The sequence below is a fragment of the Zalophus californianus genome, chromosome 4 (assembly GCF_009762305.2).
Source record: "Zalophus californianus isolate mZalCal1 chromosome 4, mZalCal1.pri.v2, whole genome shotgun sequence".
NCBI lineage: Eukaryota > Metazoa > Chordata > Mammalia > Carnivora > Otariidae > Zalophus > Zalophus californianus.
Genome location: NC_045598.1, coordinates 55,169,792 through 55,194,821, shown reverse-complemented (window position 1 = coordinate 55,194,821; position 25,030 = coordinate 55,169,792). Strand labels below are relative to the sequence as shown.

General features: G+C 36.8%; 2 protein-coding genes and 1 non-coding gene across 5 annotated transcripts in view; 1 reads left to right on the top strand and 2 right to left on the bottom strand.

Annotated features, from left to right (window-relative positions):
* IL23R (interleukin 23 receptor) overlaps positions 1–24,616 on the bottom strand; it is a 56,079-nt gene extending 31,463 nt beyond the window's left edge. Inside the window, exons 1-5 of one of the 3 annotated variants that reach the window (XM_027577879.2) lie at positions 24,496–24,616; positions 22,854–22,956; positions 19,597–19,893; positions 14,584–14,707; positions 1,463–1,623 (exon numbers count right to left, since the gene is read on the bottom strand). In XM_027577879.2, coding sequence (XP_027433680.2) covers positions 1,463–1,623; positions 14,584–14,707; positions 19,597–19,893; positions 22,854–22,923 — 652 coding nt within the window. In that variant the 5' untranslated portion in view covers positions 22,924–22,956; positions 24,496–24,616. Of the gene's footprint in view, positions 1–1,462; positions 1,624–14,583; positions 14,708–19,596; positions 19,894–22,232; positions 22,347–22,853; positions 22,957–24,495 lie in introns of those variants that run through there. The other 2 variants (XM_027577884.2, XM_027577881.2) reach the window with 2 other exon arrangements.
* LOC113917493 lies at positions 4,662–4,772 on the bottom strand. The gene has a single exon (XR_003518243.1). It is a non-coding gene; the product is annotated as a U6 spliceosomal RNA (small nuclear RNA).
* On the top strand, positions 6,532–6,849 carry LOC113913618 (60S ribosomal protein L36a-like). The gene has a single exon (XM_027577887.1). It carries the CDS (start codon positions 6,532–6,534, stop codon positions 6,847–6,849), a length of 318 nt encoding a protein of 105 aa, XP_027433688.1.
* Positions 24,617–25,030: the final 414 nt, after the last annotated feature.

Sequence of the window (25,030 nt, the reverse complement as noted above, 5' to 3'; positions counted from 1 at the left end):
TTGAGGCAGAAGTTGAGAAGTTGAGATATTAGTTCCAATGAAAGACTCCAGTGGTCCCCAAAGGATACCCAAGAAGGTGTCACATCCCCTAGATCACTAATCAGCAGAGAAGTTGTCAGACACATAGCATGCTTTTACATAAAGATTGAGGGTAGAAGATGAGGATATTGGAATTAGAGCTACCTAGCTCCACACTCTCAAAATTTTTAATGTCATCTAGCCTTGGTTCCCTCAAGTAGAAATTACAATCTCTTCTACTAGGGTTGTTGTGGGAGATTAAATGAGGTAATTTATGTAAAAGCAGTTAGCACTGAAAAAGTGCTCCATAAACGTGAGCTTAACTGAAATCATCCTTAATAATAAAAACAGAAATAGTTGGTACTAGGATGTCCAAACAGAGGGTGATTCACTTGGTGCTCTTTGGCTGAACTTTGGCTTTAGGACTGGGATGTAGCTGTAAAAGGCTCAGGGGCAATTACATTTTGGAATTTATCTTAAGGAAAAAGAAAACAAGGGTGCCTGGGTGGCTCAATTGGTTGAGCATTTGCCTTTGGCTCGGGTCATGATTTTAGGGTCCTGGGATGGAGCTGCGTTGGGCTTCCTGCTCAGTGGGGAGTCTGCTCCTCCCTCTCCCTCTGCCCCTCCCCCCATGCTCGCAGGCACTCTCCCTCTCTCTCTCTCAAATAAATAAAATCTGTTTAAAAAAAAAAGGAAAAGGAAAACAGCTACTATGAAAAAATTTATCCAAAAGGTTGTTCATGGCAGTATAGTTTATAATGGTGAAAATTTGAAAACAGCCTAAATCTCCAACAATAAGGGACCAAGTAAAGACGTGCATTAAAAATTATACTGTAGATTAAATCAATAGAAGTATTTATTCTATATTATAAGTTTTAGAAGGCAAGGTCTAAAATATCTGAAGCAAAACGTTAACATTTGTAAAATCTGGCTGGTAAAAACAGAGATGACCACATAATTCACCATTTTTTATGTTTTTTGTAAAACTTAAAAAAAAAAGCCCATAACCTCCAAAATAGTATGTTCAGTAGAATCATTTATTATGCTGTACTTCTCACAATGTAAGACTCATCACAGTTTATTATAATCCTTGTTTCTTTCTATCTTCCCTGGTAGATTTGCAAGATATTTAGGGCAGCAGATACCTTGCTTATCTTACTCTCCCTAGCCCTTAGAACAATGCTTGAACATATGAACTTCTTGATAAATATGTGTAAAACTGCATGCACCCCTGTAGAAATAAGACTGGAAGGATATACAACAAAATGGTAGCAGTACTTATCTTTGAGTTGTCTCGGGCTGGTCAATTGTGGGTAATTCTTGTTTTCTATATCATGACCTGCAGGAACTTCAGGGGAACTCCTTTCAGATCTAGACTTCATTTGTCTAGGTCAGCACAAATAAATTGTTTAGTTGTAAAGACATACTATTTCTCATCCTTTACCTATATCATCCAGATTAATTTGCAGTTGTTTTGACTTCTCTGTGCCCAATGCATTTGCAGCTTGGACCCAAACCAAATATTTCTTGCCACCTTGCAATGAATCAGTGGAGATGTTAATATAACTTGAAGAAAGATATTGTTGCTCTTCTTCTGTCTCTAAACTTAAAAAAAAAAAATTATGATGACCAGTTACATTTGGTTTGAATGAGTTATTCCTCAATTTTTATGCTACTTTTTTAGCCTGCTTTCAGAATACAAAAATGATTTCAATTTGAAAATTTTTAAAAATAAATTCAAGACTATTGAGAGTCACACTATGACTTTCATGGGCCCTAAGTCGTTTTGCCTTTATGGACTCATTCTTCCATCAAGAAAAAAATAGTATATATGTGTGTGTGTGTGTGTGTTTATATAGATACATATATATGTTCATATAGATTATGTTTTACAACATTGATATAAAAGCAAATATATTAATATTACATCTTAAACATATTCTTTGACCTAATGGTTTATTTTTTCTTCTGATTTTATTTTATTTATTTTTTAAGATTTTATTTATTTACTTGACACAGGGGAGGGGAGAGAGCAAGCACAATCAGGGGGAGTGGCAGAGGGAGAGGCAGGCTCCCTGCTGAGCAAGAACCCGATGTGGGGCTTGATCCCAGGACCCTGGGATCACGACTCGAGCTGAAGGCAGCCGCTTAGCCAACTGAGCCACCCAGGTGCCCCTTTTCTTCTGATTTTAAATTAAATTAAGCATTTTCATGGACTCCTCAAAGTATCGTGGGCCCTGGGGACTGTGCCCACTATGCCTACTGGATAAGTCGACTCTAGACAGAGCTTGAAATAAATGTGTACCCTCTGGGAATGCATAGGAGCTCAGTACAAGGGCTTTGAGTCAGACATTTCTACCAGGTGTAGAGTGAGGGGTAAGAATGGCAGGAAGGATCAGGATAGGGTGAGAGATATGGATGGGGTAGAGAAAGACCTATCTTCCAGGGGAAAACAACAACAACAACAACCCCCCCCCCCCCAACCAGGGCATGTTCTAAAGTGAATAAATGAAGTGTCGTGCCATTTTCAAGGAAGTTCAGAAAGTTCATTCTCTGGAGCATGAATGTGCAAGAAGTAACTTGAAGTAGAGCAGACAAGATCAAAAAAGACTTCCTGTGGACTTTGACACGAGAACTGACCAGATCTGGGGGCTGGTTAGGTAAGGGGAAAGGAAGTCATTTGCTGCCAAAGAGGATGGAGGAGATAGAGGGGAGAGGCACGGTTTGGAGTGAAACACAGAGCTTCTAAATCATCACTTCAAATTATGTTCTTTTAAGTTTTTATCATTGAATGAGTGAGGATCTCTAATCAGCCAATTTAGCTTAGTGAAATTTCAAATGTTATTGTTAAGGCTAAAATTTTAAATTTTATTAATTTCCATTGGCTTTGGTTAGCAAGTTTGAGCCTCTGTTATATCTGTTAAAAATTTCTGGGGCACCTGGCTGGCTCAGTCAGTAGAGCATGCAACTCTTGATCTGGGGGTCCTGAGTTGGAGCCCCATATTGGGTGGAGAGATTACTTAATCTGTCTTAAAAATTTCTACTCCACAATATCTTTAGGGGGTAGGGGCTGGATGTAGTGGTGAGGGGAGTATTGGGAAATGTTTCTTCCATCCTTTTCTGGTTTCTGGTTTTTGTGAGGAGAAACTGTCCTCAAAACTCCCCTGTTCTGTCTTGTCCCTCCCTCCCTCATCGCTCTTGAAGATGGGCATGATTCTACTTATGAAGAACTGGCCTGCATACCTCACAGTCCCTTCCTCTCTCCCGTTTTCCCTTGGGAGTCAGAAGACCACAGAAATGACCTTTTCTGGTCTTCTCCAATAAGCTGTAAGATTTAGAGGAGTTGGCCCCCAAGTGGGGATGTGCAGCTGTCTAATACTGGCTGTGGTTCAGGGCAAGGGTAGTAAATCTGTTTATTCTGGGAAGATCAGTATTAGAAAGTTCACTGTTGCCACATACCAAAACCATGCTCTCCATTAACAAGCTTCTTCAGTAATAAATATTATAAAGTATTTTAAATGTTTAGTTATTTAAATATATATTTTAAAATATTTAAACATAACTATTTTTATATTTCTATTTTCACCTATTGGCTTTTTGATTTCTCTCAGTTGGTTTAGAACTCATGAGGAAAATCTACAGAGATAAATATTGAGCCACCTCAGACTCTTATACACCATTACCTATAGTCAGATCCATTCATAACATGAAAGTGGTTTTCACTAGACTTCACTAAGTTTGCATTTCTTGAACCCTTTGAACTACCAACTCTTTTTATTTCCTTTTCTTAAGCTTCTCAGTCAGATTTTCTACATCCCTGGTAACTACATCCAAATTACCATTTCCACTTGTTCTTTAAGCTTTTTGTTGTGCTTTCTGCCTTCACTTTTCCCATGAAACTACTCTTCTAAAATGGCATCCTTTCCAAGGTGAAGTCCTCTGAATCCTCTTTGTAGCATCCGTCCCTCTTGATAACTTACAAGTCTTCCTTCCCTTGGCTACCCAAACCGTGTCTTCTGGGTGAGAGAGCCTACATCTTTTTCTCACACCTGCTTGGTGATGTCTTTCCTCCTCCAACCCTCCACTTAGGTTGCCCTCCCTACTCCTCTAACCCCACCACACAGTGAGGGTCAGCTCTTAGTGCTTGCCTTTTCCCTCAGCTCACTCATCTTCCTGGTTTCAATCACAACAATGGACAAAACATTCCACACATAGAGCTTCTGGGTATCTGCACTCTCACCGGGAGCTGCATTTGGAGATCTGCCTGAGACCAGAACTGTAGCATATTTACAACTTGTAATTCTTCTTGCCCATTTCTCTGTTGTTGTCAATAGCGTGCTGACTTTCTGATGTCCTCAGTTTGCCATTTTTAACAACTTTTCCTCCATCACTTAAGAGCCAACCAAAGAAGGTGAAGTATTTCCTTAGCTATTATTTTCTTATCTTTTGTTTCTGTTTTGATAGCTGTGGCCATGGTCTAAGCCCTAGCTCTGTATTATCTGTTTGATATATTACTTGTAGATTCCTGCATTAATTGTATTACATTGTGAAACCTAACTTTATATACATCTACTAACTTGGAGGGAAATAACCTTGGAATTTGAACAAAAGTGAAAAGACAAGTCCCCAAAATTTTTACATTTAACAAACAGAAACGCTTCACGAATTTGTATGTCATCTTTGATTATGGGTCATGTTCATTTTCTCTGCACTGTTCCAATTATATACAGTATTTGTGCTGCTGAGGCGAGCACTGCTCGGTTTCTTTATCTAATACCATCAACTTTTTTCTGTCCTGGGGGACTGACTTGATACGATTTATGGGAAAGGAAGAGTTGAAAAATCACAATCATTTCATCTCTACAGCTGCACTTCAGGTCCTATTACTACTATGCATCTATTCAGTAATGCCCCGAATTTCTCCAGCCCCACAATACCCCAGCCCAGATTATAACTCGCCGGCCACTATGATCTGTTAGAATCCAAAGTGGCATGCTTGCTGAGACACAGAACTCCAGGGGGGGAAAGAGGAACCAGCCTCACTCTACCAAGCAATAAATGCATTTATGAATCAAAATACTACAGAATTTACATATCTGTATTTTAAACTTATTGCCACCATCAGAGCAGGATAATCTCAGCAGGCAACCAAGGAATCTAAGGCTGACATTGCTACGTGGATGGGGGTGAGGGGTCTACCTGGAATGAAGGTGGCAGCAGCTACTCTAGTTCAGCTTAGGTTTTTAACCCTCAGTGCATATTTTCTGTTGCTGCCTCTTTCCTCTCAACAGCAGGGAGATCACTATGAACACCAGGAGAAGACAAGGACATATCATAGTGATGAAAAGCAGAGGGCTTGGGTTTTAGAAAAAAAACCTAGGTTCAAATCCCAGTTCTTCCCCTCAATAAAATGTGGGAGTTGGAGCCAGTTTCTTAACCTCTATGTACTTCAGCTGACTCATCTGTACAACAGAAAGAATAACATTGATGTAATCATGAGTAAATAAGTGAGTGAGATAAGGAAGCATGGAGCAGATGGCTTAACAACAATAAAGGGCTTATTAAACACACATTTATTACGGTGAATTAAAAGGTATTTATGATAAGACTTTTACACATTCTAAAGAATACAAATGAAACCTTAAAAGTTGTTTTATTTCAACAAGCAAAATTTCTTTTATATTACTTGTATCTGAAATCAAATCCTTCCATTAAATTCAGGTGTTTGCATAGTTCCCTTATATATTTTTTTGAAATAAGATGGAATGTAAATAAATTACAGAGAGTTTGTTTTAAGGTATGCTAAACTCATGCTCAATAAGATTTCAAATGTGAAAATAAGAAAATGGCAAATATGGTTAAGTAGCAAGTAGGGCATCTCTGAGTATTTTCCAGTTAGAGAAAACCACATGCATGTCCTTGGTTTGTGGCTAATTCTTTTATCTTTTATATTGAGACCACAGTCAAAATGGAAATATATTCTTAAACCAACATTAACTATAGTTATTAGGTAATTTAATTCTGCTTTTAAAGTCTAACTTCATGTTAGCACCTAGATCACAAACACTGTTTTAGATGAAGAATCAGTAGTAACGAATGAATGACTATAACTTTGGGGCTATTTTTACATAAAACCATATATTACAAAGTTTTCAAATTTCTTATTTCTATTTCTGGTTTCGGTATGCTTACTAATACATACCAGATTATTTTTTGAAGGGAGTCAGCATGATTTATATGTCTCTGAAGTTTCCCATGCACCTCACCCTAGTTGTTTTTAATAAATTTTCAATGAACACTGACAATTTATGATGAAAATGATGAATAGTGTTTTCCATTTATTTAGCCACTCATTCAACAGATATTTATTTAACATCCACTATGGTCCAAGCACTACTTTAGACACTGGGAATACAACAATGGACAAAACAGATAAAAGTCCCACTTTTTCTTTCTGAGCCCATAGCGCTCTTAGAAATATGGTGAATGACGAGAACATTCACCATTCAAAACATGGTGAATGTTCCTAAAACCCACCGGACTTTCTGCAAGTGTGGCAAGGACCAACCCCACAAAGTGACACAGTACAAGAAAGGCAAAGATTCTCTTTATGCCCAGGGAAAGCAGTGTTATGACAGGAAGCAGAGTGGCTATGGTGGGCAGACTAAGCCGATTTTCTGGAAAAAGCCTAGAACTACAAAGAAGATTGTGCTGAGGCTTGAATGTGTTGAGCCCAACTGCAGATCTAAGAGAATGCTGGCTATTAAGAGATGCAAGCATTTTGAATTGGGAGGATATGAGAAAAGAAAGGGCCAAGTGATCCAGTTCTAAGCTTCATATTTTGTTATATCATGAAGACAATAAAATCTTGAGGTTATTTTTACTTCATTTGGTTGGAGTTGGTCTTTTAAGAGGGAAATAAACTAGTGCCATCAATAAAATTCCCCTTGTGGGGCAGTTTATACTTGAAAAAAAAAAAAAAACAGATAAAGTCCCAACCTTCATGGAGCATACATTCTGGTGGAAACAAATAAATATATGATATACCATGTGGTGATAGATGTTTAGAAGAAAAATAAAGCAAAAAAGGGTTAGGAAGTGCTAGAAGTAGGAGTGGGGATTTTTTTTTTTTTTAAGGAAGTTGAAGATGAGGAAGGCCTGTCTGTCTAAGAAGGTGACTTTCCTTCTCTCTGGAGGAAGAGCTTTCTAGAGATATGCAAAGACCCTAAAGCAGAATCTTGCTTGTCTTGTTCAAAAGAACAGCAAGGACATCAGTGATGTTTGGTGTAGGTGAGGCAGATAGAAAGGGATTAAAGATGGGATCAGAGAGTCTGGAAGAGGGAGGGATTTCAAAGTTATTATAAGGTCACACCATTGCAGGACTCTGGCTTTGATCTGTGAGAGAAATGGGAGGTTTTGAGCAGAGGAGTGACACAATCTGAGCTGCATGTGAAAAGAATTACTCTGGCTACTTGCATATAATAATAACTATAGGAAGGCAAAAGTGGAGGCTAGGGCACCAGTTAGGAAGTTTTTACTAACCCAGATGAGAAATGATATGGTTTGGCTCAGCATTGCAAAGTGGATAGTGAGAAGAGGTCACATACAATAGGTTTTGCTGATTAATTTTGTTAAGGGCATGGTAGGGAGGAATCTAGGAGGACTCCAGTGATTTTGACCTAAATAATACGAAGATGGAGTTGCCATTTACTGAGAAGGGGAATGCAGTGTGGGTAAAAGAAACAGGGTGTTTGGTTTTGAACATGTTAGCTTTGAGATATCTTTTGGATGTCTAAGCGAGAGTGCTGAATAAGATGTTAGATATATAGTAGCTGTGGACAGGGGAGATGTCTAGACTCAAGGTAGATAAATTAGGAATTTACACTATAAATTTGCATTATGTCTTTTAGGTAATGAGTATAGATAGAGATGAAAGGAGATCCCATGAATAAAGCTATGGGTACCTATTACTTTACTAGAAATGAAGAGGAATCAGCTGAAGAGTCTGAGAAAAAAGCATCCAGGAAAGTTGGAGGAGTGGTGTCCTCCAAGCCAAAAGAAGGAAGTGAAAAGCTTAATTAAATGCTCCTGATAGGAAGATAAGGACTGAGAGAAACCACTGAATTTGCTAATGCAGAAGTCATCAGTGACACTGATAAGACCTGTCTCAGTGTACAGCAAAAAATTGACTAAACTAGATTCAAGAAAAGATGAGAGAGAAAGTAGACAAAAAGCACAGACAACTGTTGAGTTTTGCCATAAAGAGGAGCAGAGACACAGGGTAGTGGAGAGAGGAAGGACCAAGGGATTTTGCATTTTTCAAGAGGGCAGATGCTGCAGGTTGTTTGAAAGCTGGTGGGAATGATCCAGTAAAGATAGAAGAGGTGATCATGCAGAAAAGAGAGGAGCATTGTTGGAGCAATTTTCTCCAGGAGACAGGAGGGGTAAGATCTAGCACACAAAGTGGAGAGTTGGCCTCAGGGCAACTGTAGTTCATCCACAGTAGTAGAAAGGAAGACCAAGTATATGGGTACAGATATCAATGCATCAGTAGATGGGGGAGGCTTATGGTATTTCTCATTGCTCATATTTTCTCAGTGAAATTATAAAGTAGGTCATCAATAGAGAATGAGGAGGGAGAAAAGCCGCGGGAGACCAGAAATGAGAGAACAAGTAATGAAATAATTATTGGCTTAGTGGAGGAATGAGTTGGCCAGTGATAGGTAGCAGGATACTGGGTGGCTATCTGGGCCCCACTGAGATTAATGGTCATGAATATAAGTCGCATCAGTCAGTAAGTCTATGTTTGTCCCCATCCAGAATTAGCTTTCCTAGTATAGGTGCAGAATCAGTGAGGACATGGATTTAAAAATATGAACTGCTTAAGTCCTAGAAGAATTATTGAAATATAACATCACAGCCTTAAAAATATTTGGAATCATGCCAAAGAACTCTTTCTGATTATTAGGAATATGCATATAGAGGAGAAGAAGAAATGGCAAAAACAGGCCATATGAATTGACAGAATAGGCAATTGACCCTAGGGGGTCTAAAATAATATCTCATCTAGAAATTATTGCCCTACCGGTCTTTCACAGTGCCTGAAATTCCATCATTGGTGTTATTCTAATAACTTTATGACCTTGTCATCCACAGAGATGGTGCCTATCCACAAAAAAATCTCTAGAGTTTAACATAGTAACAAGAAGGCACAAAATGTTAAATAAATATTTGCTAAATTGGCTTGAATGGAATAGAATGAAGGGCCATCATGCATTCATTTTTATTCAACAAGTATTTATTGAGTAGAAGACACTACAACAGACATTGCAAGAATTTCTAAGAAAGCACATATTTTCATGAAGCTGTTGAGGGTAATAGACAATAGTCAGTAGATGTTTATTAGCAGAGTTTCTTCTTTGGTTTCTCCTATCACCACTTATTGATATAAATATCTATCTATCTATCTATCTATCTATCTATCTATCTATCTATCTAGCAAAATACAGAGGGGTAGAGGAAGGTATGTGAATGGCCATGCAACTCTGCTGGTGGGGTCACCACAAAGATACTAGGGGGAAAGAAAGCTCTTGAAGCAACACAGATAAATTCCTCTGTTTTACAACTTCAACCCAACACCAGAAGGGAAGCCCTGATGACCTATAGGCTGCAATAGAGGGAATGCCACCTTTCTGCCACTAGTGGAACAAGTGGGTGGACTGAGGTAAAATACCTCTCCTGTATATGTGATTTTACTGGAAAACAGAACCACATGGGTTGGAAGTGAAATCTTGCAAATGCTGATCTCTATACCTATCTGCCAAAGTGGAAAATAACCTAAGAACCAAGGATCCAGAATAACCTTTTTAAACTACCTCAACCACAGACTTTTTCCTGGGGGGAAAGACCTTTCTGATAGTTAGAAAAATTAGCTTTCTTTTCTCTAGTTTTTTCAACTCATTGGTGTGTTTTTAATTAATTGTAAGATGAACAGATGTTTATTCCCTTTTCCAGTTTGTGCCTCTACGAGCTCATTCTTTGAATTTGCTACAGGAGAACATTCGTTTTTATGCTAATCCTTCACATCTTTTAGGTCCTTTTTAAAATATGATAAAATTACATTAATCTGGACTTAATTTAGAATTTGAGTTAGGTTTGTCTGAGTTTGACTATAATTTACTGTTGGATTTTAGAAAATACGGTGAAAAAGCTTTTCTAATAGGTAAGACTTTGTATTATTATTATTTAACTAAACTGTGAAGGGATAATGCGGGAAATGTCTATTTCTACTTATCGGAGTAATCACTCAATAAACATTAATTGAGCAGTTACAATGCACCAGGCGTCATTCTAGGCTCAAGTGATACAGCAGTGAACAAAACAAAAATTCTTGCCCATATTGAGTTTACATTTCTAGTCTGAATGAATGAGTGAGTTTACTATTGACATATGCACAACTGCTAAAAAATTAGTCTTATTTGTATTTTTTTTAGTTTTATTTATTTTTCTCCAGGAAAGTCTTGATTTTAGAGCACATTTAACATCTCTTTCTAGATAGTCATCTGCTTAAAGTTACTGTTACTTGAAAATAATGTAGTAAAATTATTGTTTATAATATCCTGTAAATGATCATTTTTAATGGCCTTATGTTAATCTCCTCACCCAAATCAGTCAGGTTTTGATGTAAGAAAAAATCAAAATCAAACAAGCCTAGGATGTCAGCCTTGAGTGTCACCATAACACTCTGCCTTTTTGTTGTTGTTTTTAAGCATTTCTATTTGCAAGTCATTTTTTATAGCTTGTGTCTTATAAACTTAGGAATACCCAGTATGGTATTATCCTCATTTCTCAGGAAGCTACTGCTTGGCAAAGCTAAATAACTTTTCCAAGATCACACAGCTAGAAATTATGCCAGATACTGTTAGATGACAGTGCTAGATTCTATCAACAATGCCCTTCTCCTAGGTTCCCATCCAGATAGAGTAAACATGTAACCCAGTTCTGGCCAATGAGATGCCGGTGGAAGTCCATGGGGGGACGTTCTTTTTCCTTCACCACTTTTCCTGCCTGGGACTTGGATGAGAAGCCTAGAGGTGCAGCTTCTGAGGATTAAGGCCAACACACTAAAGCTTACAGAGGAGAAAGGTGGAAAAAGCCTTTGGGATATCAGTGAGTAATCATGCCAGCTCTGTAATTCCTACCACTATGGCTTGATATAAGTAAAGCCCCATCTGTTTAAGTCATTGCACTTGGGTTTTCTGATATTTGCATGATAAAAAACACCTAACGGATAAATTTCAGAACTGGAAATCAAAAGTAAAACTCAACACCCCCCCATTCTTTCCAATGGATAGTTCTGAAAGCATGCTCTTTTATAAATGTATTCTTAATACTTTCAAGGTGACTTTTTGAGTACTGAGAAAATCTCAACACTCATAACTATATACAGGTATTTCTCACTTTATAAGCTAGATGTATTTCTCAAAAAAAGCCATGTGTAAATAATTTAAACATGTAACTGAATGCATTAATGGATTTTAAGAAAAATCTATAATAAATAGTCAAAATACTTGGAGAACTTTTTTTTTTATGATACTAAATAGGAAATTAGGTGGTGGTTGGCAAGTTTTTGTTCAACAAATATATCTTCTCAAATTGTGGTATGCCTGTTCCAAATTTATAATGCAATTTTATTGTCAGGAACCTGAGACAGCAAGTAAGTGGGACCTGAAAGAATTAATTCATACCCACTAGGTTGGCAATAACCAGTAAGATAATAATAAGTGTTGGCAAGAATGTGGAGAAGTTGGAATCTTCATATAGTTCTGGTAGGAATGTAAAATAGTGCAGTTGTTTTAGCAAACAGTATGGTAGTTCCTCAGAAGGTTAAACAGAATTAACATATGACCCAGCAATTCTATTCCTAAGTATATGCCCAAGAGAAATGAAAACCTGTGTCTACCGAAAATCTTGTACATGAATATCTCAGAAGCATTACTCATAATAACCAAAAAGTGGAAACAACCCGAATGTCCATCAGCTAATGAATGGATAAAGTAAATGTGATATATTCATACATTATTTGGCCATAAAAAGGAATGAAGTACTTATACATGCTAGACTAAGGATGAAACTTGAAATCCTTGTGCTAAGTGAAAGAGCCAGTCACAAGAGACCACATATTATATGACTCCTTTTATATGAAGTGTCCAGAGCAGGCAAATCCCCAGAGGATGCCTCAGGATGGGAAAGTTGAGGGAAATGGAGTTATTCCTAATGGATACAATTTACTTTTGGCATAAGAAAATGTTCTAAAATTGTGGTGATGGTTGCACAACTCTGTGAATATACTAAAATCATTGAATGCTATACTTTAAATAAGGTGAATCGTATGGTATGTGAATTATACTCTATAAAGCTGTTATATTAGAAAGAAAGAAAAAAACCAACCAGTGAAGATCAGTGGGCCCATGAGGTAGTAAAATTTCCACGAGATAGTAAAATCCTCAAGGCACCATGCTTTCTCTGTCAATCTGGCACTATCTAGCTTTTCTGTGAGCTTCCATTGTGGGAGTTGCTTCCATACTGCTTTCATTTTCAAAACTAAAGTTGACTGTATAAGGAGACTCTTAAGTTTTCTTGTCCTCTTTTCATCTCGAAAGGACTACTTTACCCTAGAAGCAGAGGGTAAAGGTTAAGTCTCTGACCTGTGTTAGAACCCTGGCTTCCTTACCATCTTAGCTAAGTGACTTTGGAGAGGCAATATGAGCACTGTGAAATGGGTACAGTAACGATCGTTATTTCACAAGGTGGAGTTGAGGACTGAAGATGTAGTACACATGACAACATAGCCTATGCCTAATCTCCATGTTTCCATCATCTCTTTGATACCCGACCTTGCCTCTGTGTAACCCCTGCTTAGAATGAAAGGTGTGAGCGTCTTGCCCATGGCATATACCTGGTGACTGCAGGCTTAGCAATGTATTCATAAAATCTGCCCAGTTTTTACACAGAATTTCTTGAATGGAGAAGTGTTACCTTTTATATTTCAATCAAAATTATTCTGAGTATGTCACAGGTGGAGAGAGAGAGCAAGACTGGAAGATTATTCTCTTCTACTGTGATGAGACCTGGTTATCATCTTTCAAACATGCTCTGTGATCTGGTTCCCATGCTACATCAGCAGAAAATAACTAAATTGGGAAGAAGGCAGTAAGGCCAGCCCAAGTTAAAATCCCACCTCTCCCTCTCTGTAGCTATGTGGCCCTGGATGTATCGCCTAACCCCATTGAGCCTCAGTCACTTTGTCTACAAAAATCAGAAAAATAATCATATGTACCCCACAAGATTGCATAAGGGATTAAATGAAGTAACACATATAAAGCTTTTGGCTGAATGCTTGGCAAATAGTAAGGGTCCCATAAATGCTTTTTAAAAAATAAGTAGTTCGGGAAATTTTTTGAGAGTTACAAACAGGAAAAAGTATACTTCAAATACACCACTGAAAGCATTCTTAAAAAAAAAAATAATAAACTAAACAAAATGAGAAATATGGATGGGTGACCACCTTAACCTTTTTTTTTTAATTAATGGTTTTATTTCCAACTTTAACACTAACAGAGGATTCCAAAACAGACTAATATATGTGAGAATAGTTTAAATGTAACAAAGAAAGAATTCAGCTATGTACATTGGAGGGAAGGGGATTTTTTCATATCAACCTCTTTCGATTTTGCTGTTTCTGAACAAGTATACATGTTTTCCCAATTTAATTTAGTACAAAGTAGAACAACTTTGATAACCAACGATTTTTCTGTAAGCATAAAACTTAAGAGATTTTGGCTGTGTGGTCATCTTGGCTCTGGTTATTTTAAGAACGTGACAAAAGAGTATTTCCACAAAGCCCTTCTGGACTCCAAGTAGAAAATTATCATTTTCACTCAGTTATCACTTTCACTTTTAAAACTGAAACTCCTGTGTCCTGGGAACTTCCTTTAGTCTCAGACAAACCAGAAGAGATGGTCAGCCTGTACAGACACCAAATTTAAGATTTCGAGATCATTATTGATAACTAATGGCTTCCATGAATTTAGTGCTAATGGTGGACATGGCGCTGTGCTACATGCTTTAAAAGCCAAATTCCACTGAAATAATTAGAATAAATCTGTGCATTAGGTTCTATTCTTATGCCCATTTTCAAGATAAAAGAAAGGCAGTTTGGAGAGGTTGACTAAGTTACCTAAACCCTAGAAAGAGGATACAACTGAGATGAAAGCAAAGGTCCTTTTAAAACTATTCTGTGGTATATTCCCATTAGGTCTCTGCCCCCAGTTACATACCAATGAATTAAAGGACAGAAAGTTTATAGAACACATTGTCCCAGAGAGTGAAAATATGAGTGGCCCTAAAAGCGTTTGGGTAGCTTCACTGATGATAATTAGGGAATTGGGGGAAATCAGTGTGTACATTTACTGTTTATGGTTCATTTTTTTTGGAACCCTGGTGGAAGCAGAACACTGGCTGGACTGGAGTGGAATTGTTCATAAAACTGTTGTAGGAACCTACCTCTTCACATACACCACATACTTTGTGTCTATGTAGGTGGGCTTCCCGGAATTCCAGGTACAAGTCATGTTGCCTGAATATTCATAAATGACACAGGTCACCTTGTCAGGAACATCTGGTGGATCTGCAACAAAATGTATCACTTAGAAGCCACCCTAGAGACATAAAGTTCTTTATCAAGTAGTTAGTTGATAAACTTTCCATTTTATTTAGGAAACCAGCCCAATCAGCACTCAGCACCTCCCTCATTCCATCCTGATCACCTCACCTTACTACCTACTTTGACATCAGGCATCGCTACTCTCCTTTGTAATACTTTACTATATTCTCCACGCTGCTGGGGATACTAATATGATCAAATTTCTCCCATCCCCCCCCAAAAAAATCACTCCTCAAATCCCCTATCCTCATCTATCACTGTATCTCCTTTTCTTAACAGCTAAACTAAGGGTCCTATATTATGCTGGTCTTTTACTTCATCTCCCATTTGCTCTTGAACCCCAGACAATCAAGATTCAGACCCACAATTCCATCAAAACCCTGTTGCTAAGGTCATTAATGACTTTCTAATCAATGAATTCCGAGATATCTGTGCAATCACCATTGAGCTTGACTTCTGTGGCATATGTAAGTAAACTATAATATGCTCCTAAAATACATCCCAAAACAAAGTTGTAGATGATAATTTAAGTATCTAGTCTCTGGAAAGCACTAGAAATATGTTTAATTAAAGGAAGTTCTGGCCATATGATAAAGTGAAAAATGCAGGTTGCAAAAGAGTGTAATATAGTGATCTCATTCAAGAGAGAGACACAGAGAGAGGGGTTGGGAAGGAGGAGAGAGTGAGAAAGGGAAGAGAGAAACTAAAACTTGAAAGACATATTTCAAATTATTAAAGCGGGGTTGTTAGTAATGAGATTATGGGATTATAGAGATAATGGGTATTTCCTTTCTGCTGGTCTAAATTTTTAAAAACTTTCTATGTTGTATGCAATTTGATTTTATAATTAAAAAACAATTTCAAGCAGTAAGAACATACTAAAGTACTTTAAAACATTTTGATGAATTGTAGCATTGAGTTACAATGGGGAGAAACTGGACTCCAAATAAGTGAAAAGAAATATTTAAGTTTTATTTGAGTCTTAAAGGAGGTAGGTCTGGAAACATAAATTTAAGTCATTTTGAATATTGATTGAGTTGTGGTCCCTTACTGATTACAGTGATTTGTGCTAAAGTTATTTTTCCCTTCTGGTTTTAGATAGAGTACGATTGATTTGGCCATCATAAAAGACAATGGTCAATATTTTGGGCTATGTTATTCCACAGCATTCTATATAAAGTGAATGCTCAGGGTTATAAATGACTCGTGGTTAATTAATTTTGCAAAAGATCAAATAGATTATATACACACATGCGAATAAGTGCAATATTTGTTAATGTGAAATATATAAAGATGGGAGTATGATTAGTTATGAGAGTAAAACCGGGTTGTTGTTAATCTCATTGCCAGTTTATCCAACATCAAGGAGAAAAACCCACTATCCAGCCAGGTATCAGAGTATACTCTGACATATACAAGGATGAGGCTTATGTGTTTGTTTTTGTCTACCAATCCCATCCCTCTCCTATTATTGGAGCACTTACTAATCACAGGCCAGATTTCTTGTCAGAGTCTAGCCAAGGATCATTTTCTACTAAGAGTTTCTTGAAGGTAGAATCCCTCTTCTTTGGATTTCTAGCATTTAAAACATTTTTGGTGCATGGCAACCACTCAGTAAAGTTTATCTCATAATTTGATTGGCTTGATTAATAAAATGATAATGAGGAGAATTTAAAATGAACAGAGGCACAGTGCTTCTGGCAAAGATCACTGCAATTCCTTTCCCAAGGAGAGCACAGGCCAGCCTAATTGTGCCAGGAATGATACTAGATAGCAATGTTAAAGACAAATATTCAGGGACTTTTATTGGATAAAAAGTGTGCTTTCCTCACAATAAGTAGAAATCAAAGATGGTCAAAATTTAAGTCAAAGATATTTAAACGTTTAAATAAATGATTAAGTGGAAACAGATTGTTCCGTGTCTGGTTTACTTTAATTTGGTATTTTTAAATGAATAAAGACATCTTATAATATTTTATCCCATGATTGATGTGAAACTGATAGAACAAAATTCCCATAGTATGTGTGCATTTAATCACAGATGAGATTCTTGGAAGTGTTTAAAATGATGACTAAAAATGGAAATTGTGATAATAATAGTTTATATTTCACAGATTACATATTAAAGTACAGAGCTTTTAAATATATTTGGATTTCTTTTCAGGGAAAGCACTGACTCATTTATTTTCTCTCTCTTTTATGATTTGTTTCCAGTCTAAAAAAAATACACATAATCATTTTATTCAAAACAGTGATGATAAGTTAACATAGTAAAGCTCACAGGACAAATATCCTGTGATCAGAGTAACCCAGTGAAAGCAATGTGATTTCTAGAGTACCACAAAAACCCTCAAAAAACTTTTTTTGACCTACTTAAATAGGAAGTTTTGTTTGCTAAGAATGCAGAGCCCAAGAACATAGGGGTGCTTGGGTCCAAGAGTTAGAGTAAATTCTTACCTGGCAGTTACAATGTCACACTCATAACCAGAGCCCTATGTAAAAAGTTACAACTCACAAAGTTAAATAAATGGAAAGAATAATGTTCTTTCTAAGCAGCCAGCAGCAGAGAATCTAAATTCTTCTATGATATCGTCCCAGAAGGGGAGCAAAGTCTGTTCCCTGACCCTAAACATGGCCTGGTGGTTGTGTTTGGGGGCAACACTAGAAGAAGCTGTTGGGGATAATTTGTCACTCAAATTGTAATTCAAGGAAGGAGGCCATACTTCTTTTGCCTCCTTTCTTCCTCTGGCTCAAATTAAAAGCTAACCTTTCCCCATAACTGTGAAAATTGCTTTGCCCTCCAAAGAAATTGTATCTTCTCTCAACACCCCACCTCCACCCACAAAGGATAAATAGTAAAATATTTAAGCATTAAGTGTTATGTTTCCTGAGGATGTAGACAAGCTAAGGACTCCTCATATATCAGATAAGATGTCCACCTATGTCTTCAATTCCCATAATTTAGGGCAAGTTTAGTTTGCTTTTATCAGTTTAAGTCATGAGTTGGCCAACTTTAGTCTTTGACCCCAGAAGCTACTGCGGTCCTTCCTCAGTTTACCTCTACCACCTCCCATAGCTCTTCTTTCTTTTTGAAAATCATGCAAGATCAGGTTCCCAGAATTAAGTACGACAATGGCCTTATTTAAAACAAGGAAGCCTCTTGCTTCTCAGGTGTCCACTCTAGGGGCAAGTGGTGACCACCAGGTGGTCTTGTTCTTGCTAGTTAAGGTCTGGAGATGAGGAAGAATAAGAACTCATATTTGATTGTCAAAAGTATGGATGAAGGGAACATGACAAAGTCCCCAAAGCCCTCTATCGTTCTTCACTGAAATTGGGTCCAGATGCTCTGGGGAATGAATCTCTGGGTTAAAACAGTGCTGAATTTATTGACCTATTTCTCATAATACTAGAACCAAGAATTAAGTATATAATTATACAAGTGAGCTCATATTACTATGATAACTTACACATCTTCAGAATACTATAAATACAAATTGAATTTAGCAATTATTTTTGAGATGAACGTGATTTTTTTCTTTTTTTATAAGATTTTATTTATTTATTTGAGAAAGAAAGAGAAAGCCTGTACGCATATACATACTGGAGCAGGGAGAGGGGCAGAAGGAGAGGGAGAAGCAGATTCCCCGCCGAGCAGGGAGTCTGATGCAAGGGCTCTATCCCAGGACCCTGAGATCATGACCTGAGCCGAAGGCAGCAGCTTAACCGACTGAACCACCCAGGCACTCCTAATTTTTTTTTTTAATAATTACAGTTACAAAAAATGATTCACATTTGAGGCAGTGGGACTAGGAGCAGGGAATTATATCAGAATCTCTTCATGTTTTATCAAAAGCATGCAATTTTAAGTGCATTTAACACACTGGTGTTGTACTTTAAAATGTATAATATGCTTTCAAATAGTTTATTAAAATTTGGTGCTCACTACAGCTGGAATAATTGGCCTCATTTTACAGACATGGAATCAAGGCTCAGACAGATTAACCGGCCCAAGGTCACACAGCTCGTAAGAAGTATAGCAGGAACACAAAGCTAGTTTTGCAACTATTTTTTTCTCCCTAAATCTTAGCCTCAAAATTTCTTGATGGGATCTGCTTCAAGGCAGATGATATTAGTTTGGAAAGCAAATAAACAAAAAATATAAGTGTAGAGCCAATGAAAAATACAACACTTAAAATCATGTATGCTGTTTGGACAGGACAGTTAAAATTGTTTTTTGAATGCATCAGCAACATTTAAAAATTTGTAGAGTTGATATTGAAAGTTTATATTTCTGTCTTCTTTTAGAGTCAAAAGATTTAGGATTACAAGATCCTCATAAATGATGGAGTTGGGCAGTGACTGTCCGCAGTAGACCATCTATGTGCTTTCCTCTCTGCACAGATCCCATTAGCCTCCTTGACTCATATTTTACCAACCTGGCCCCTGGAAGCATTTGGGTTTGCAATTCCTATATTAAACTCATAAAAGAAGTAAACTATATTAATTTGTCTCTAATTTTAGACAAGATTTTATTTTTTATTATTTTTTAAGATTTTATTTGTTTATTTATTTATTTAACAGAGAGAGTGTGCACAAGCAGGTGGAGAGGCAGGCAGGGGAAGAGGAAGAAGCAGGCCCCCCACTGAGCAGGGAACCTAACCTCCCCGCTGAACAGGGAGCCCAGCTGAGCAGGGAGCCTGATGAGGGCTTGATCCCAGGACCCTGGGATAATGACCTGAGCCAAAGGCAGACACCCAACCAACCAACTGAGCCACCCAGGCACCCCAACCAGATTTTAGACTAGTTTGCTAGATGAGCTTTCATTTGAATTTTGAATGCACCCTAACACTTACATCCAGAAGAAATGTCTTTTCCACATATCAGTGTCTCTTGAAAATATCCAGGACATTCAGCAGTGCAGTACATAGAGGCATGTGGCTCCAGAAAGTTGTTATACCAAAGCCGAGCTGTCGTTTTATTAATTCTTGTGATTTGAAATCTTTCTTTAATGCCATTTTTATAAAAATAAAGTTTCCTTGGTTGGCAGTTCTTAATTGCTGCTTGACAATATATAGAGATATTCATACCCATCTTAAAAATTGTGGCTGGTTCTACCCAGATGTGGCCAGAGCAGTTTATATTTGTAATTCCTGGAAACAAATAGATAAAATTTTAAAAATTCCATGTAAAACATTAAAACAAGAGATTCAAAAGAATATACTGTTGCATTTAAATTTTATTCTTTTCTATTAACTAAATGATTTTCATTGGAAAAAAGTTTTAAGGTTAACCGTATCTTTTAACTGATTAGGTTATTATAATGTGCTTTTTACTGTGCTTCTGTTGATGCTCAGCAACATGATACAAAACTAGAGTCAGCCTTTAAATTACTCTGTCTAAAGAGCAAATATAATTAGCTCTCCTATTTTAAAGTAGAGAACTGAGGCATTATGAGGCTATGCCATTTTTCAAAGGTAAGATTAGAAACAACACTTGGCACTGCAGAATCCAAACCCCTTTCTCAAGCTACTCAATCAGTCTTTCATTGTTCTGTAGATAATGGCTACTTTCTCAGAAAATTAGGAGTTTAGGGGCGCCTGGGTGGTTCAACTGGTTAAGTGTCTGCCTTCAGCTCAGGTCATGATCTATCCTGGGATAGATTCCCCAGTGGGGCTCCCTGCTCAGTGGGAAGCCTGCTTCTCCCTCTCCCTCTGCTGCTACCCCTGCCTGTGCTCTCCCTCTCTCAAATAAGTAAAATCTTAAAAAAAAGAAAATTATGAGTTTAATGAATAAAATCATACTCTTACTAATGACAAAAATCTATTGCTTGATAACCATTAATTCATCATTAATTTAATAATATGGGAAAATTCAGAATATATTTTGTTAAAAAGCAAATTGCAGAACAACATATTTAAGACAGGCTCAATATCAGATATAGATAAGTGAATGAAGAGAAATACACTAAGATATTAACAATGATAATCTCTGTATGTTAGACTAATTTTTTCATTTTTAATTTCATTTTTCTGTGTTTTAAAAATTATATAGTGAATGTAATTACTTTTATAACCCAAAATAATAATTTAAAGTCATTTTCATAAATTCAAATGATAGTGCAATGCAGTATCAGTTAAATTAAATTCACATCAAGGAAAATTTATTATTGTGTTTTTCTGGAAATACTTGCATTAAAATATCCTAAAATCTTATCAAAATAGTGATAAAGGTAAGTATTTGATTTTAAAAGGTCCTATCTTTAGACTTCAGTGCTTAAAGAATTAACTTGTATAATACAAATGTAATTGAATATTTCCATTTACATAATGAACATTATGTAAAAATTATAAGTATTTAAATATTGAAGTACTGATAAAATAATTCCATCATTATTAAGAAGATATTTAAGCCAAAGACATGAAAAGGAAGTTTTAAGAAAGCATCCGACTGCTTTAAATAAGGTCAACAATTCAAGTTTAAACAAACTGAATCGCCAGGACTTTAAAAAAATATGTGAATACTATCATGGAATTATTATGAATAGTGTTTGAAAAAAATAGAAAATATGAAAAATGTCAGAAGACTTCAGATTTGGACAAATGTCCTGGTTTTCAAAAATAGAATAAAGAAGAACTTTGGACCACTGAGCTTTACTACATTCAGGAATAAATTAGTAAGTCAATGATTTCTCAGTACCTAAAAAATCAGTAGTCAGTGGGAATCAACACAGATTGTATAAGAATAAGTTATACAAATATGTTAATTTCTTTTTTTAATAGGGTTAGTAGATTGATCAGAGGAATGTTAAACTTCTTTTAAATTTTTTTTTAAAAATTTCAGCAGAGCTATTGAAAAGGGGGAACTTGAAAAAAATGTAGTCTGGATGATATTAAAACTATTCATAGATTGAACAATAATACATAAAATAATTTCTTTTATCTTTTTTAAAGATTTTTGTTTGTTTATTTGAGAGAGAGCGAGCGCACGAGCAGGGTGAAGGGCAGAGGGAGAAGCAGACTCCCTCCTGAGCGGGGAGCCCGATGCAGGGCTCAATCCCAGGACTCCGGGATCATGATCTGAGCTGAAGGCAGATGCTTAACCAACTGAGCCACCCAGGTGTCCCTATAAAATAATTTCTAAGGGACAGCTTGAGGGTCTCTAAAGCCATGTCAGAGGGGATTGACTCATTTCTCTACATTCTATATTAATTACTTGAATGTATAAACACAAGTCCTACTTATCATTTGCATATTTCAAGAAGCTGGAAAAAGTTGGTTAGTGACCTATTTCTTCTAAATCTTCTTGGATAGCTGTGGTCTGACTCTGGGAGTGTCTGATACCTGCTGCAGGGATTCTAGTTCTGATGATAGGGCTACCTCTACATCTCCAATATAATCGTGTTCCAACCTGGAGAAGACAGTTTCCTTTTGTCATTAATCTGAGTAACTTGCACGATTTGCAAAGCTTTCTTCAAGGTGTAGAAACCTACCTTGGTGTTGCTTGTCTCCCAGTAAATGAATTTCTGCCACCTTCCCAGGACACAAAACCCTCAGTCGAAACTCTCAAATGCCAACAGCTATCCTGCCTGAATTTCTGATGATCCCCCTCCTGGATTCCTCAAAGCTGCTTATGCCTGTATCTGTAATAGTGCCAGATGTTTGTGTGAATTATAAGATGGGAATAATAGCACAATACCATTGCACAAAGTTGTGACGAATAAAAGGCTTAGCACAGTGCCTGATACATAGTAACTGTCAACAAATGGTTTGTGGAGTTGAATTACATTCAAATGTTTGACAGATTATCATGTAACAGTTATAACAGTTCAAAGATAGAATATGCCGACTCAGAATAATTAGCTTCTTCATGGAAATGTTCCTATATGAGTTAGAGGTTTGTTCCTTAGGGATGCTTGAGAAAGGAATCCTGCCATTAAGAGGGAGGTTGGATTCTTTTATTTCATTCACGCATCTAATTTTTATGTGCATATAGTTTTTCCCAAACTAATAATTTTTTATTCTTCGGGGATCTTAGAATAATGCCTTGAAAATAATAAACACTCAACATTTTTTTGAATAAAAGATAACAGTAGGTACTAAAAATACTATACCTCCATGACACCAGTTGAAGAATATGTAAAGAGCTATTACCACATCCCATTGAATTGTGACCTGATTCATTCCTGAAAGCAAGCAAAAGCTCTTTGTTGCTCTCTAGGAAAGAAAAAATATGAAAATTGTTTAAATTATAATATTTTAATAAAATAACAATAATAAAAGGCATTCCTTTTTTTCCTAACAGTTATTATTGCCTTTAATGAGACCATTTCAGTATGAAGAAACTAAGGAAGGAGGGAAGGAAAAAAAGAAGAAGGGGAGAACAGAAAGGAAGAGGAAACAGGGCAAAGAAAAGTCAGTGGTGTGTGAAGAGGTATAATACAGATGGAGGAATAAAGCGAAAGAATGGTCTTTTATACCCTTCAAATCACTATGAATTACCTTAGTAGGACATTGTGACCCTTGATAAAATACACTTTCTTCTAATCTTGTCTCTCTCATCAGAAACCTCTGCTCTAACTCCTGATGATAAATTCTCCTGGCCAGATTTCTGTGCCTAAGAAGCTCCAGAACTATCAGTCTTTGATGGGTTAAACTTGGGAAAAGCCAAAAATTGCAGAACTTCCAGAAAGTAAGCATTCAAAATGACGAAAGATGAAGTGAGACAAAGTCATAGGTGGTCTCACCAGTTAAATTTATAAAAAAGCCTTTTCATCAGTAGACAGTTCAAAAGAAACACATTATATAAATTCCAAACAGTATTGCCATATGTTTACAATTAGAGTTGCGTTATTTAATTGGTTACCTACGTTATTGAGTAATCAGTTACTCAATAACCAACATTATCTAGTTATTTTTATCTGTTTAATAAAACCTGAGCTTTTCATATAAAACAGCAAAACAAAATCGTGACTTGTCTTATAGCATAAAATATCTGATAACTTTTTTTTCTTAAAGATTTTATTTATTTATTTGAGAGAGAGAGAGAGCACGAGCAGGGGGAGGAGCAGAGGGAGAGGGAGAAGCAGACTCCATGCAGAGCACGGAGCCCGACATGGGGCTCGATCCCAGGACCCTGAGATCACAACCTGAGCCAAAATCAAGAGTCAGGCACTCGGGGTGCCTGGGTGGCTCAGTCGTTAAGCGTCTGCCTTCGGCTCAGGTCATGATCCCAGCGTCCTGGGGTCGAACCCCACATCGGGCTCCCTGCCCCGCGGGAAACCTGCTTCTCCCTCTCCCACTCCCCCTGCTTGTGTTCCCTCTCTCACTGTGTCTCTTTCTGTTAAATAAATAAATAAAATCTTTAAAAAAAAAAAAAGAGGCGCTCAACAGACTGAGCCACCTAGGCCCCCCATATCTGATAACATTTTTAAAAACTAGGGTCCCCATTACCCCCATGAATATAGGAATCCCTTTCATAATTTGTTAGCAATATTAGGCCTTCTCTTTATAAATAATAGGCAAAACAAGGCCTAAAATGTTCCTGGTTAGAAGTTAACTACACACCCAATAGAATATATGCAATAATTATTATTTAAAGTGATGGGCTATCAGACAGTATTTTAGATTCAACTTTCATCAGTAACCACTATATGAAATATCACAAGAACCTATAAGAAAAAACAACCTGGCCCATGTATTTCCAAAAGAAAATATAGCTGTTTTTAAGTATTTGGGTGATCATTGTCTCTTTACCTTTCAACTTGCTGGAAGCACATAATTCCACTTCAGGGCCAGGTTGCTATCTTGTGGCCTTTATCATGTCCTCCTTCCCCACTGCCTGCTTGTCAATAATCACTTCAGATTTTCAGCAACGAGGCAAATGGAAATGTCAGCAAAGCCCTGACCTACATTTCAGATTCTTGAAGAGGAACTCAAAAACTGTCCAATTCGAAATGACTGGCTCACATGTCACTATTTGGGAAAACCCAGATTACTGAAAGTGAACTGCTTTGTCAGTACTTTTTTTCTCATTTTAATTTAAAATGATCTGTCTCATCCAAGAAGTAGAACACATACGTAGGCTCTATCTGTCAAAATATAACGCCAAAATATACAAAAATATAATGCTTAGTTTTAATTTGCAATTAACATAGATATTTATTAAGAACCAGTTTCTTAAGGCAGTTTAAATTCTACTGTTGACCATTTATTTATTTACCAAGCGTTTTGAGTATCTAATATGTGTCAGGTATTGTTTTGGGCATTAAAAATATAATGGTGATTAATT